This window comes from Heteronotia binoei, chromosome 14 (genome assembly GCF_032191835.1).
Source record: "Heteronotia binoei isolate CCM8104 ecotype False Entrance Well chromosome 14, APGP_CSIRO_Hbin_v1, whole genome shotgun sequence".
NCBI lineage: Eukaryota > Metazoa > Chordata > Lepidosauria > Squamata > Gekkonidae > Heteronotia > Heteronotia binoei.
The window spans coordinates 26,818,632-26,833,724 of NC_083236.1; the positions used below are offsets into that span (position 1 = coordinate 26,818,632).

A 15,093-nucleotide genomic window follows, 5' to 3' on the forward strand; every position below is an offset into this window, starting at 1 on the left:
TTCTTTCTGCATGGAGACGTTTTGGGCCATGTCACCTCTTCCTAAATTATCTCTTTTCCCACTTCATACAAACTTCTCTTTTGGTTTTCAGACCCCTCAAGCTCCATGTGGTATTCCTGCATAGTTGTATGTTGACTCGAAGGAATGAATGACAGATGATGAAGGCCCTTTCACTTATATATACATGTTGTTCACCCCCCCCACCCCCATCTAGGAAAGACCAGTGCAGCCGTCACCCTAGCCAAATATTACAGTGCTGCCTGCTTGTCTATTGACTCTGTGGTATTGGAAGCTATCTCTGATGGGAGCAGCTCAGCAGCCCTTCGTGCACGGGAACTCTGCGTCCGAGCCTCCATAGAGCAGACACAGCGGGAAACGGATGATGGTGGTAAGCAGGAATGGACAGGCTGAACTGTCTGCAGGAAATCTGTGTGGGTCTCCAGCAGTGGCGGACTGGTCAAGGTGTCAGCTTGCCTGATGGCAAGTGGGCCCTGTGGGCCCCTGATGAAGTGGGCCCCCTTAAACATTAGGCAACATGTTACAAATGTTAATGACCTTTTAGTAGCTTGAAAATAGAATAAAAGTTCCAATATTATTACTGGAATACAACTCAAATTTATGTTGGATTTAGGGTTGCCAGCCTCCAGGTGGGGCCTGGGGATCTCCCGCTTTTACAACTGATCTCCAGCTGGCAGAGGTCAGCTCCCCTGGAGAAAATGCAACCTGCATTTACATTTAGTATCTACTGTATACTGCCAGTGATATGTACAATATATGTACACTGCAATTACATACATACATATATCTATATCTATATATATATATCGCAAAAGTTTTAATTATACCTTTTTTCCACTTATGTGTTTTTTGAAAATTTTATTTATTTCTTACAAAAATTAAATGATAGCCTTATAGTTGTGAATGGACCCCCTATGTCTCCTGGAAACCAATATTTTTAGAGCAGTCTGCCACTGGTCTCCAGCACCATGGCTCTGACAGTCTAGGGTTTGTTTCTCTTCCCTCAGTCTATACTCAGCCCACGTTTATCTCCTCCAGTCCTCAGGATCATGGGTGGCTCTGGATTCTCTCCAGAGAGTTCTCAGAGTGCCCATTTCCTAATTCCTAGACCATCGAAATTCCTTGTGCTGGGAGCTCGCACTTTGAACTGGCAGTCCAGCTCAGATGCTTGTAAAACAGTCAGGAAACATTTTTTTCACACTGAAAAATCCATAAATAAGTACTTGTTGTAGCATTTATGGGAGTCCAGTCAAAAGGTCTGGTGGGAGAGGGGCAAGGCATGGGAGCACCTCAACACAACTGTGCCTGTTAATTTCTCATATATTTTTTGCATGTGTCTCTTTCTTTCAAATGGATCAAGGAGCTGACGGACAGCCAGTTATATCTCTGGGTAATAGGCTGAGTACTGAGGCTTTATCTAAGCATATCTCCAATGGCAGCCAGCAGGGCTCTGAGTCCAAAATGGGGCCACAGTCAAACACTTCTAGAGGCTATCGAGGGAGTTCAGTAACAGCCAAGGGCAAGTCTGAGGGCCACATGTCACAGGTCCCAAAGCAACTGCAGCATCAACCGTCTGATCAGCCTGGATCTCAGGTAAGAGGGCCTTGCCTGACTCCCTCCTCACTGGTGAATTCTCAGAACCTTGCTAAATTTTACCATGTTTCTGTGCTTGCCAGTGGAAGATATGAGGGCAATGGGAGTTTTGTGCTTCGTAGGGATACACTAGCCCTTTTCTGCTCACAACTGTGATTCACAGGGAGAAGCAATTTCAGCTGTCCCCCTCCCCTGGGCATTTTGGCATCCTTAAACCACCTCTTGGATCTACTGTTTGCTCTTATGCAAAATCACATTACTTATCATGACTACATGCAATTTTCACAGCAGAGCTAGTAGCGGCTCCATGGGGTGGTTTGAGGAAAACACAGTGGCAAGTGAGAGGAGGAGGGAAGGCTAAAGCTACATTTCCTGTGCACGACGGTTGAGAGCAGAAAAGGGCCCATGTGTGTTTCATGCAAAGTCTTCATGTCGTCCATGGACAAGCCTGAAGACTTTGCCATGTGCAACGAGCCTCTCAGTGTGTGAACCTTAAGGAACACATCCTGGGATCTGTTGCTGGGACAACTTCAAAAATATTTATTAGACTGTAAAGGTAGTCCCCTGTGCAAGCACCAAGTTGTTACCGTCTCATGGGGTGATGTCACATCATGACATTTTCATGGCAGACTTTTTATGGGGTGGTTTGCCATCGTACCTACCCCTTAAATGGGGATCAGCATGTCTCCCATCAAGGTGTCTAGCAGCATCCACACTTCCTTAGCTTGCTGCTTCAGGTATTCCCAGATTTATTCACAGGGTTCTCCTTTTGATGTACTGGTTGATCATTCCTTCTTGCAGAAGGGAGAGCAGTTACTACAACAATATCTTGCCAGCTCTAGAATGTGGCTTACTGAACCACAGAGACACTGCTTAAATGCAAGACCTGAGTCCAGTAGCACCTTAAAGACTAATAAGATTTCCTGGGTATAAGTTTTTGACAGTCAGAACTCCCTTTGTCAGGTACTGAAGGAAGCTTATGAAAGGGGCTTTGGCAGCTTATACTCTGGAAGTCTTGTTGGTCCTTAAGATGCTCCTGGGCTTGAATCTCCTGCTGCAGACTGACCCATCATAGCTACCCACCTTAAACTGCTTAAATGCAAAATTTCCTCACTAGGGGCGTGGATCAGATGCTTAGGTGCAGCAGCTTTTCAGGAGAAGCAACTGCTTTTAAAGGTATCCCTCACCTATATCAGGAGTTTAGAAGAATCAGGTGGTGTCTTGCACACCAGTCTTCTGCACAGCCCTTGGAAACAAGCTCAGTTAACCTCCATTGGGCTTAATCTGATGAGTCTTTATTTGACGAAGTCAGGATGACTTACTCCTACCCAACAGGTTTAGGACTGAAGTGCTGCGCTGTGCAGACTGGCTTCCTGAGTACTATAACCTGCTTTGCATAATAATAATAATAATAATAATAATAACAACAACAACTTTTTATTTGTATCCCGCCCTCCCCGCACAAGCAGGCTCAGGGCGGCTCACAACATGTAAGTGCAATACAATATAATAAAATCATATAAAACAATAAAATTATCTTAATCAGTGTACAGTTACATTTAAAATTAACATTAAGGTGCTAAATAGATCTTAAATTCAGTAGAAAAGAAGAAACATACACAGCGACGTTATCTTAGCTCAGCATGGGCGAAGGCTATTCTGAAGAGGTATGTCTTACAGGCCCTGCGAAATTGATTTACACATCGCAGGGCCCGTACCTCCTCCGGGAGTTGGTTCCAGAGTAGTGGGGCCACAACGGAGAAGGCCCGATCCCGGGTGGTCTTTAATCTGGCCTCCCTTGGCCCAGGTATATTCAGCTGGTGCTTACCAGCTGACCTCAGTGCTCTCTGGGGCTCATATGGGGAGAGACGGTCCCTCAGGTAGACAGGCCCTCGGCCATATAGGGGCTTGGGGCTTCCCATGATGATAGGTAAGAGGCTACAGTTTGCCCAAAATGTGGTGGCTGGATTTTATACATGTAGCATATTACTCCTGTTTGGAAGTCTGTACATTGGCTGCCTGTTTGTTTCTTTTTTTAATTGACACTGTTTATTGATTATGACAATAATATAACAATAACACATTATAAAGGACATGAATAAAACAATTAACTATGAAAAAGGACCAATAATAACCAAACTAACAATCAGCTGACATTCATAGAAGACACTTTTTGCCAGCTGGAAAGCTTCAGAGAGTGGGATGTACTGATTAGAGGAGAGTTTAATTAAGTACCAAATGAAATTATAGAAAGATCTCGACCCAAGTGCAAAAACTACAAGGTAGACCCTCATCCTTAGCAAGGTATGGTTTATTTGGAGGCACAGTCACAAAGCTGAAGAAGCATTTACCTGCTGGTTTCTGAATTCAAAATCAGGTGCCGGCTTTGATCTTTAAAGGCCTTCACAATTTGGGACTGTTGTACCTGAAGAACAGGGCTGTTGGACAGTTCAGCAAGCCATGAATCCCAGCAGGGTCCTTTTGTACCAACCTGCAGATTTGTCAGGAGTACCACTGCACATACTCAGGTCTTTTCTGCAACCAGCCTCACATTATGTAACAGCGTTACTCCTTCAGTATCTTCCTGATTTTTGAGACAATGGTGTAAGACTGGTCAGGAAAGTGTGTGAGGGAAAGAAGGCTGGCTTTTTGTCTCTTTGACTGTTAGGGATTGTTGTGTTTTGTGTATGTTCTAATGTAATTGCTTTAGATTCTTTGGAATTTTGTCAGCTACTTTGAGTCCTTTTGAGGAGGACAGTAGGCGGAGAGCTTTAAAGATAAATAACAGCAAACTTGTATTTAAATGGTGCATTTTAACCTTTAATAGCATTCTTGCCAGGATGTTGCATTATAATTAACTCTCAAATCATAATTTTATATGTGAACATTGGATTCCTAGTATATTAATTAATATTTGAAAAAGAAGAAAAAAGGGAAACCATAACTCTGTATAAAAGAGAGCTTGCATCTGATAATGCCTTCTTTGTTTTGAATAAGGAAGTAATTCCTTCATTATGTATAATTTAAACCAGTGGCTCCCAGGGACCGGGTTCGTGGAAGACAATTTTTCCATGAACTGGTATGGGGGTGGTACTGGGGTTTTTGCCACCCCAGGCTGCCCCCCCCCATGCCCACACCCCATCTCTGCCTCCCCATGGGTTTTTTTAAATGAGGGGTAGGTGAAGGTTGTTGCCACACTGCCCCTTCCGCCCGTCTAGGACTCGGGTGGATGAAAGAAGTGGTGCTTTAGAGCAAGGCCATGCTGTCTCTTTTGTCTGCCTGGGTTCCAGGTGGGCAAAAGGGATGGCGGGGCTGCTCTGCCTCATTCCGAGGGAAGGCAGCTTTGGAATGAGGCCACGCTGCCTCTTTCGTCTGCCTGAGTCCTGGGCAGGCAAAAGGGGCAATGCAGCGCCACTGCCGCACTCTGCAGCCCAGTTACTAACAGGCCACAGACCAGTACTGGTGGCCCAGGGGTTGGAGACCCCTGATTTAAACAACTAATTTTTTCTAGTAAACTCAGACTAAAAGCCAAACTGCATGTTACAGTGGCCATGGGTCCAATCCATGGCTGCCAATACCATTTTAGAGGAATTCTCATGAGAAAAAAGAAACCTGCGCAAACAGCATAGAGATAAGCATCATTTCAAAATGACCTTATATCTTTTTGGATGAAAAAGCAGTTCTATTTAGGGCACTCCTTGAAGCCTGGAGCTCTAGACAACTGCCTAGTTTATCTTTATGGTCAGGCCAACCTGTCCTTGAAGTTTGGCTGCTTCTAACCCCTCCTTCTTTGTGCTACGTTTGCAGATTCCATCCAGCCCCATCACCAGTATTCCCATCCAGCGGCGCCTCAGCATCAGTGCCAGTGTAGCTGGAGATTCTGGCCTGATGAGCTGTGTGTTTCCTGAAGAGCTCTTGGTGGAGATCCTCTCTGAGAGGATGCAGGTAAGAGCAACTCAGAAGCAGTGATGGCCAGCTGGCCAAACAGTGCCAGAGCTTTGCAGATTCTGGTCAATCTCTTTGCCACTCATTGTGGTGTAATGTTGTTTGGGGTGAGGCAATGGACCAAGAAACCATGTCTTGGACCAATTTGCATGGCTGGTTCCCATGGGTATTCTTACTGTAAGGTGAAAATGAAAGTCTTGTTGGGATTGGAAAGCTGCGCATGATAAAGACACATACTAGAATTTTCCCTTTTGATTGGGGAGAGTCCTTGTTTTCTGGCCCCTGTTCTAGGTCCTCATTTTCTCCCTGTTTTTGTCTTTTGGGAGAGCCTCGTTAAAAAGTTGTAAGTGCAAATTGCTGATTCTGTTGTCCTTGAGGGTTGAGCTCTGCCACTAGAACCTGTAGCAGCTGTCATTCCAATTGGGAGAAGAGTGAAGCCTCTTGCATTTAGTGCACATCCATATTATAATCAAAAATTAAGCAAGAGCCCAGCCACACATTAAGGACAAATAAAATGTATTGCAAAATAAACTTTTGTGAGTCAGAGCTCCCTTCGGCGAATGCTTTCTGAATTGCTCTCAGAAGCTTATGTTGGAGTAGATTTCGTTAACTTTTAAAGTACCTCCTGACTTCTGTTGATGTTGCTGCCACAGTCAGGGCCAGATCTTCCTATTTTTTGAGCGGGGGCAAAACTAAAAAATGGCACCCCCACTCAAAAAATGGTGTGGGGGTGTGCCCCCCACTCCAGGCAAAGCACCCCCTGCTCCCACATGGGCAAAGCACTCCCAGTCTTCCCTCCCCCCAACAGGTACCTACCCCTTTTCTCCATCCTGGGTGTGTGCACAGATCCAGGAAGGAGAAAGGGGTGGTGCGGCGGCATTGCTCCATTCTTGGCTCCATGGATGGAGCACATGCTGCTGCGACACCCCTGCTTTCTCCTTCCTAGGACTGTGCACATACCCAGGAAGGAGAAAAGGGGGTGGGGGTGGGAAGGAGGGGAGAATGCTCAAGGGCCCGCTGGTTAGGGGAGCCTTTATTGCTCCACCCCCACTGCCCTCCAGGGGCGCCCAATTTGGCCCCCCCCCAGATGGCGCCTGGGGCAGGTTTCCCCTCTGCCTAGATCTGGCCCTGGCAGCAGTTCTGCCTCTGGAATTTTTTTTTAATTTAGCTATTTAGTAAAATATTTGAATCTCATCTGTCTCAATATACGTGGTGACTCAAGGCAGCTTTCACAGTCAGCCAAACCAAAAGAAATTAAACTGATAGTTTCGCAAAAATTTAAAGCATGAACAATGGCCACCCCCTCTCCCATATAAATTTTTCTCCTTATATAAGAAAATTCAAAAAAGGTGTTCTGATTGCCTTAAGAAACAGATCAAAATTGTCTGGGTACCTGAAATCCTAGGTTGTGGCAGTTTATGTTTTTGTAGGTTTTAGATCTTTATTTAGATCACAGCAAGTGAGGCCAAAGCTGGAGGGATTTTGGTTAGAATGCACTCTGCATATCACAGAAGTTTGGGTTCACTGCACACAATGTGGCAGTGATAATAAGCAGTGCACAGTAGAATCTATAGTAATGCATAATGAGTCAGGGGAGAGTGTGTGCAGTGATGGTGTGAGCATGGGATGTTGCAAAAACCTCTGTGAACTGTCAGAGAGTATGAGGGTAACATTCTTAACAAGAAGGCCCCAGCTGTTTGATAGAAGGGCAGAGGCAGTCAAGGGGAGAAGCAGCAAAATCACAAGCCCAGGAGCCTCAGCTTTTGCCTCCCCCCCCCCTTCCTCCCATGCTCCAAAAGTTGCTGCTCAAATACTGCAGCACCAGCAGGGATCCCCAGAAATCCTGATAGGCACAATGACCCAGGTGCTCAGTTGGAGGTCTCCAAATTTAGACTCTTAGGAAGTCCCCAGTCACTCAGTGGGAGTTCTTCCTAGACTGAAGGATTTAGAATTAAAAAACCAAACCAAACAAAACCTTTATTTTCTTTCAAAAAGGAGAGGAGAAGTAGCAGATTCATCCAGCAGCTAGGCTTAATCCCTGTTTGCCTCAGAGCAGTCCCTTGATGAGGCTGCAGGATGGACATATGGGGTGGATAATTCTGTAGTTTCAGGCAGACTTAGCACCGGCTGAATTTTACTGCTCTGGAACTTCACCTGCAGCAGGATCTGTGTTCAGCAGTCTCCAAAAATCACTCTCCTGGCCTAATATGAAGTGTGCTTTCCTTTCCTGACAGCTCAGTGACTGCTATCGCGGTGTCATATTTGATGGGTTGGAGACCTTGTTTGCCCGTAACATTCCAACAGCGCTCATTTGCCTACTCAAAGCTATTAATAATCGACGCCACATATACTTGGTGAACCTGTGCCAGGACTTTACAGCCATGAAAGCCAGAGAGAAAGCCAAGCAAGAGCAGGAAGGTAAAGAATTGTCTGGTGAGACAGGCCCAAGCCCACCCCCTCTGTTCTTTGTTGGCCTTCATAATAATTGTGAATAGAAACAGATCACATCCTCATGGGGTTTGAGTCTTAAATGCTGCTGGGTTTTACTACGTCTCCTCAGATTTGCCAGTCCCAGCCTTCGCTTTGCATGAATAATAACAGAGACAAAGGGCTTTCCCACATTCTTCTCTTCCTGCTTGCTTTTTTTTGGGGGGGGGGGGGGCGGGCGGGGGTGTTCATGCTTTGTGCATGTTTTGCTCCCTCTACTGGTCAGTTTGATATTACATCAATCTATGTCCAGCATATTTCCCTGAAGATTTAAACTGCAGGTTTTTATGCTGGACACTAAGCTCTGTAACACTGAATCTACCACTGGAGGGAGCAAAACACTGGGGAACAGAAAACCTCCCCAAAGCAACAGGACCATACAAGTGAGGAAAATGCAAATGCAGTAAAGTCTTAAGTAACATCTTGTACATACCCCAAATCTTGTTTTCTTCTGCTATTCTCTCTTCTTTCATTTTCTGGGAAGAACGGGAGCTGCAGGAAGCCATTGCACATGAGAAGACTCGTCTCCAGGAGATGGATGAAGAAGAATATGATGCCCTCACTGAGGAACAGAAAATCCAGTTTGACAGTGAACTGCTGCAGGCGGTGCGGGAGCGGAAAAAGAGGTCTGTGAGGTGCCCCTTGAATGGCTTTGGAGTGTGTTGCATGCCCAGAAGTAGACCTCTTCCAGTTTTGGATAGTGATTTTACAGCTGTCCTTAGAAATGGAATTGACTCCTCGATCTCTCCCATTGTATCACCACCAATACTCCCTCTAAGCCACGGTTGAACTCATTCATTATGAGGGTCGGATCTGACATAAATGAGACCTTGTTGGGCCATGTCAGGCCAGGCCATGTGTGCATCTATGTAATATTAGATAGCAAAGATATAAACTTTTTAAAGAACATAGACAAACATGACTAAAGATTTAAAAAAACCTTTAAAATAAAACATGCTTAAAGATTAGCACTTGTTGGTCTTTGTGTATAAACAATTTTATTAGTAACATATGGTAGTAGAACTATATCTACAACTTATAAAAAGCTTAAGATAAAAAAAAACAAAACATCATTCTACCCCACATCTTACTTTTCTCCCACCCCTCCCCCAATACTTGACCCCCGCCAGTGTTATTTTTTTTGAAAAAAACAGATATTAAAGGTACCTTTAACTATCAAGAAAAAACAAAAATTGATAAAGAAAAGGATCCCCCCTTCAAAAGTTATATTCTTGTCTTAAAAGTCTTAATCATCAAAAATTGTCCAATGTCCTTTTATTTTCCACTCTTTTTCTACATATCTTCTGAATTTCTTCCACTCCCGATTAAAAAGTTCTACATCGCAGTCTCTTAGTTTTCTTGTTAATTTGTCCATTTCACTCCATGACATAACTTTTATAGTCCAGTCCCATTTTTCTGGTATTTTTTCTTGCTTCCACAACTGCGCAGCACTTGTTGGTCTTAAAGGTGCTTTCTTTGTGTTTTTCCCTTGGAATCCAGGGAAATGGACAAAGGAAGCTCTGGCTCTTTCCTTCCCTCCCCAGGGGACCAGGAGGGGGAGGAGCCTCAACCAATGGAGAAAATAGAGGTTTTGCTCTGTAGTTCCTATGCAATTGAGCAAGCCTTGCAAAGCAAGTTGAGATGCAGAAGGAAGCAAGAGAGAGGGAGAAGGAAGCAGACAAGAGCTAGTTGCTCAGGGGCCTGATAGGAGCCCTCCGGTGGCCTGATTCAGCCCCCAGGTCACATGTTTGACACCCCTGCTTAAGCTGTAGAGTCTGGTGAGCAAAAATTCTACTTCGTGAGCTACTGGTATTAAAAGTTGTGAACTAGTGTATAAATTCATTTATTTTGGGGCCATTTTTCCTGAGCTAAGACAAAAATGTGAGAGCTGGGGGCTAAAAAACTGTGAGACAGCTCACACTAACTCAGCTTGGAAGGAGCACTGATCACCACTGCCCACCATCTGACATTTGTCCAGAGTGAGAAACTTCTACCCCTGGGATTTGTTGAGCATATGAATGGAACAGATAAGGCTCACAGGTGATAGTGGGGCTCTTGGTTAATCAGTGCATAAAGAAAAGGCCAAATGCTGACCTAATTTTTATTTTTTATTTCTATGTTTATAGCTTGCTTTTCTCCCCAATGGGGACCCAAATTGGCTATCTCACAATATGAGAACTTGTGGATGCTCAATGAAATCGTTGAGCAATCGGGTTAGAACGGATAGAAGGAAATAATTCTTCACCCAAAGGATGATTAACACATGAAATTCACTGCTACAGGAGGTGGTGCTGGCTACCAGCATAGACAGTTTCAAGAGGGGATTGGATAAACATATGGAGCGGAGGAGGTCCATCAGTGACTATTAGCCACAGTGTATTGTTGGAACTCTCTGTCGTTGGAAGTGATGCTATGTATTCTTGGTACTTGGGAGGGGCAACAGTGGGAGGGCTTCTAATGTTCTGGCCCCGCTGGACCTCCTGATAGCACCTGAGCTTTTTTGCTACTGTGTGACACAGAGTGTTGGACTGGATGGGCCATTGGCCTGATCCAACATAGCTTCTCTTATGTTGTTATGTTCTTATGAAGGGAAATGGAGAAACAAGCTCGGGAGTTGGAGGAAAAGAAACACCAGCAGGAGCTGGAGCGTTTGCGGGAGGAGGAGGAGATGAAGAAGAAAAGCAAGCGGTACAAGAGGGATGCAGGAAAGGAGAAAGAAGAGTCCACAGGAAAGAAGGGCCAAACAGGAGGGAAGCAAGTAAGCCAGTGACTAATGAGGGTTCTGTGAGTGTCCCTCATGGGGCACAAGTCAGCCAGGCAGATAATAAAATCGGTGAACTATGTTCATCAACACGATCAGCGCAGTTCAAATGGTGGGTTTTGTTCCCCAGAGCCATCAAGTGATCAAGTTGGGGTGAATTCCTGAATCAGGCTCAGCACCTGCCCAATTCCAGCAGGATCCCTGTTTCCAGCAGGAGATAGCCACAGAGACAATTATGTTATTTATGTAAATATTTTACCCCACATCTCCCATACTGAGAACTCAGAGCAGCTTATAAAATGAAAGATGCAAAATATGCAAGCTAACAGGCACCCAGTACAATCTCAAAAGCAGAGGATTAGGTACAAGGACATTCCAGATTGATACTGGTTTTGCAGGGCAGCAGACAGTGAGCTGCAGGCTAAGAGCTCGTGTCTCTGGCCAAATTCAGGTTTCAGATACCTGGCAAAGGGGGGAGTGACAGATGCTCTTCTCAGACCTGAGGTCTTATTGAGCTGCCTCATTTGCTTCCAGTTCCCTGGAGATGTGCCAGCCCAGCCAAGTCTGGGCTTCAGTTCAGTGAAACTGAGATGCTTTGATTTTGGGTGATGGAGAGCGTGGCCATTGGAGCAATCCAAAATGTGGCTAAAGACTTCTGGCTACATTAATGTGTTCTCTAGTTCTGCCTCAGGTCTGTTAATCCAGAATGCCCCTTTTCCCTCTTTAAAATCATACCACAAGCCGAATGAAGGAATAGAACGTAAAGCATCTGCAAAGGAACGTCCCGATCTGATTGCCAATGACAAGGACGAGAAGAAAAAAAAGACCAAGCAGGTGCAGAATGGGCAGCAAGGGGGAGCGCCCACTCCAGCCCAGGAAGAGGAGGAAGCTGAGAAGGAAATGATGAATGAGAGTGAGAAGCACTTGGCACAGCAGTTCAAGCTCTATGAGGCCTCACAGAAAGACATTGTTCAGATCCTCTTGTCCTGGGATCGGGTTCAGGGCATTCAACTGCAGCCCCCAGGCTCTGAGGAGAAGCAGGAGGAAGCGGAGGACCAGCGGCAGGCACCGTCAGGACGCAAGGGCCGGAAGGACAGGGAACGAGAGCGGCAGGAAAGGCTGGAGAAGGAACGAGCTGAGAAAGAGCGTCTGGAGAAGGAGAAAGCAGAGAGAGAACGTCTAGAGAAGCTGAAAGCCATGGAGGACAACAGAATCGCAGGACACGAGGGAGAAGGGGAAGTAGTAGACAGCATTGGAGTCCCATGCTTAGACATCCAGGTGCTGAGTTCTGAGGATTCGAGTGGCAAGAGGATCCTAGATAGCGGCAAACTTCCAGGTGCAGACCAGGTAGGGACTGTTTGTTGTCTAAGCTGGGCTGGGCTCAACCCCCCCCCCCCCATGGCCCAGGGGAATTGTTTAGTGGAGAAGTCAAGATCTGGTGTCAGAATGGAGTAGGGTTGCCATTCCCCAGCTGGGGGGGGGGGATTCCCCTGTTTTTTGGCTTCTGCCACCAGGTGACTGGAGGGAGGAAATCCACCCCCAAACAGTGACATTGCCAGAAATGAACACAATGCACTGATATCATGCAGAAGTGATGTCAGTATGTCGGGAATATCATGTAGCAGTGCTTTGGTTTTGGGGCAAAACTCATAGAGTTTTGCCCAGAACCCCAAGCATCACCGTGCAATGTCCCCAATGCGGAAGTGACATCAGCACGTAGTGCTCTGTCTGTCCCACTCCTAGAAAGTTCCTTCTCACCCCATGTTGGCACAGCATTCAGACCTGGCAACCCTAGAATGGATATAGGAATGGAGTGTGGGATCTGGTAGACCTGAGAGAAGCCTGAAATTTAGGGAATTAGAATGTTTTTATAAAATGTTTGTTTAGTTATGTATTTGTAACCTTCCAAAGAGAAAGTTGTTAACCAGTTTATGTAGGCAGAAGAATATTAGTCTAGAGTGGCTGACTCATCCAGACATCCTTTAATGCCAAGGAAGTTTATTAACATATTTTGTTTCTAGTCTACTATTAGATAATACTGTATCAAAATCATGACCAGGTAGAATATTTCTGCATGTAAATTTCACATGAATATAAATTACAGTCCCAAGAACTAGGTAACTTTCATGCATTTACTGCATCCTCTTATTGGACAGGAATAAAGATCTGAATTATAGTCCAGGGTTAAGTAACTTTAGATTCTTTGTTATGGTATTTCTCTTTACTTACACTAAGAGTATTGCAGGAAGACACTGGTTGGCTACATGACCCCTGCTTTATATATATTGTGTGTAAAATACAGGTAATTTGATATTATTTAAAGTCTCCAAAAGTGTGATCAAAAAATCTTTCGATGGGCAACCAAGGCTAATTTTACCTGCATTGTACAAGGAGATAGGCCAAAAGCAGAAAGCTGGTATATGTTTATTAATTATTAAAAAGTACCTTCAACCAATGTTTTATCCATATTCTGAGTGATTTCATGATTATATATTCACACAACTTGCTTGCTTTTGTCTTAAGTACCTTTTGTCTTAGTACCCTGGTGTTTAAGATAGATTTGAAATGTTATTTATTTGTTTAAAATATTTGTATCTCACGCTCTCAGCAAGTTGTGGCTCCCCAAGGCTTTTTTCCTTAGCTTAAAAAATACAAAAAGTTAAAAAAAATAAAACATAAAATTTAATCACAAAGCATCAGCTCAAAAAATCCTAAATACTTAAAACTAGCTAAATACTTAAAACTCTCATGAAATTGTGAGAGTTATAGAAGCCTTTAGCAGCAACAAAAATACAATAAAAGCAAGTAACAATAATTACAACTGCATCTTTAAAAGACCAGCAGATGGGTAAAAACTCCCCAGCAGCAATAAATTATCATGAGGATTTTACAGGATACTGTTTGTCACAGCAAGCCTCCCCAAGGTCAAGAATGAAATGCTTCAGCTTCCTCAAGTGTAACAAAGGAGTTCTTGTTCCAAGCAAAGAAGCAAGTAGATCTTTGGTAAGGGCTTGAATTCCTAAAGAAGAATCCTTCCCTTGACAGACGTGTGATTTTGTCCCCCAAACTTCCAGTTCTCAAACAAATAGGCAAGTGGCTTCTCATTTCACACTGAGTGACTTGTGGAGAGGTTATGTAACACTCTGCCCTGCCTGGGTTCTTAATGATGCTCCTCTGGCTAATCCATTATCTTCCATGTGTTTCACTACTTAGTCATCCTGGGATATTACACTGCAGGACTGATCCACAAGTACTTGTCCATGTAGGAAAAATCCAGTTGCTAACAATGCTCCTTTGCATCAGTAGAGTGATATCCTACAATCTGGCTATGGCTGCTGCTGCAGTGCTCTTTTCTAAGTCAATGTCTTACTTTTCTGACTCCTTTCTCAAATGAGTTCATCAACACACAAGAATTGTTTCGCACAGCAAAAGAATGTCCTACCCATACTGGTTACGATGGAACTTATTCCTCCTGTTTGCTCAGGATCTCACATAAGAAGAACAGGCTCTACTTGAAATGTCTTGCTGTTCTTTGATCATGGCTGCGGCATTGCATTGAGATGTTAATGTGACTTCCTCTCTTGCCCTAGATCTTGGATGGCTTAGGACTGGGTCCCTCAGGGCCTCCCATCCCCCCTACTGCCTTCTTCTCTGTGATCCCCTACCCAGAGAAACGACAGCTGCCTGTTCCAGGGGAGGCGCTCAAGCACTTCACCTTTATTGCAACTGAAGACACAACAGTCTCTGAAGATGATAAGAAGGAAGCTGAATCCACTGCAGAGATCACAGTCAGTCTCCCAGTAGTGAAGGTTGTGAGTTTTGTTCTTTCGTAGGCACACCATGGCTGAGAAGGCAGGGATCAATGGATGTCAGTATAAAATGGTTACAGTAGTGAGGACTGATGGATTTCATCATCAGAGATGCTCTAGATTTTTATTTCACATAAAATTACCATAGTTATACACAGAGGCAACCATGGCTAATGTTCTTTGATTACTTACAAGGGATGTGAGTCCTTGTTGGGCTCTTTGTCACAGCATGGAGCAAGATACTCTTTGGCTTGCTTTGTTTGTTTTATACCTTTATATATTGCTTGTGTAAAAGAACACGAGGTGACCTGAGTTAGACCAGCGTTCCATCCAGTCCAACATTCTGTTTTACACAGCAGCCAACTAGTTGCCCTGGAGGGCTAACAAGTAGGGCATAGAGACCAAAGCTCAGTGTTATCGTCTAGCACTGGTAGTCCTAGGTATGTGGTGTCCTTGACCCCAGGAGGCTCCCTTTATTCA

The 15,093-nt window shown here is 44.5% G+C and overlaps 1 protein-coding gene across 1 annotated transcript in view; it reads left to right on the forward strand.

Moving 5' to 3' along the window:
• Positions 1–15,093, forward strand: part of HYDIN (HYDIN axonemal central pair apparatus protein) — a 234,138-nt gene that overhangs the window by 151,619 nt on the left and 67,426 nt on the right. Inside the window, 8 exon segments of the mRNA XM_060253816.1 lie at positions 215–388; positions 1,379–1,611; positions 5,419–5,556; positions 7,791–7,974; positions 8,528–8,669; positions 10,633–10,801; positions 11,546–12,151; positions 14,395–14,613. Coding sequence (XP_060109799.1) covers positions 215–388; positions 1,379–1,611; positions 5,419–5,556; positions 7,791–7,974; positions 8,528–8,669; positions 10,633–10,801; positions 11,546–12,151; positions 14,395–14,613 — 1,865 coding nt within the window.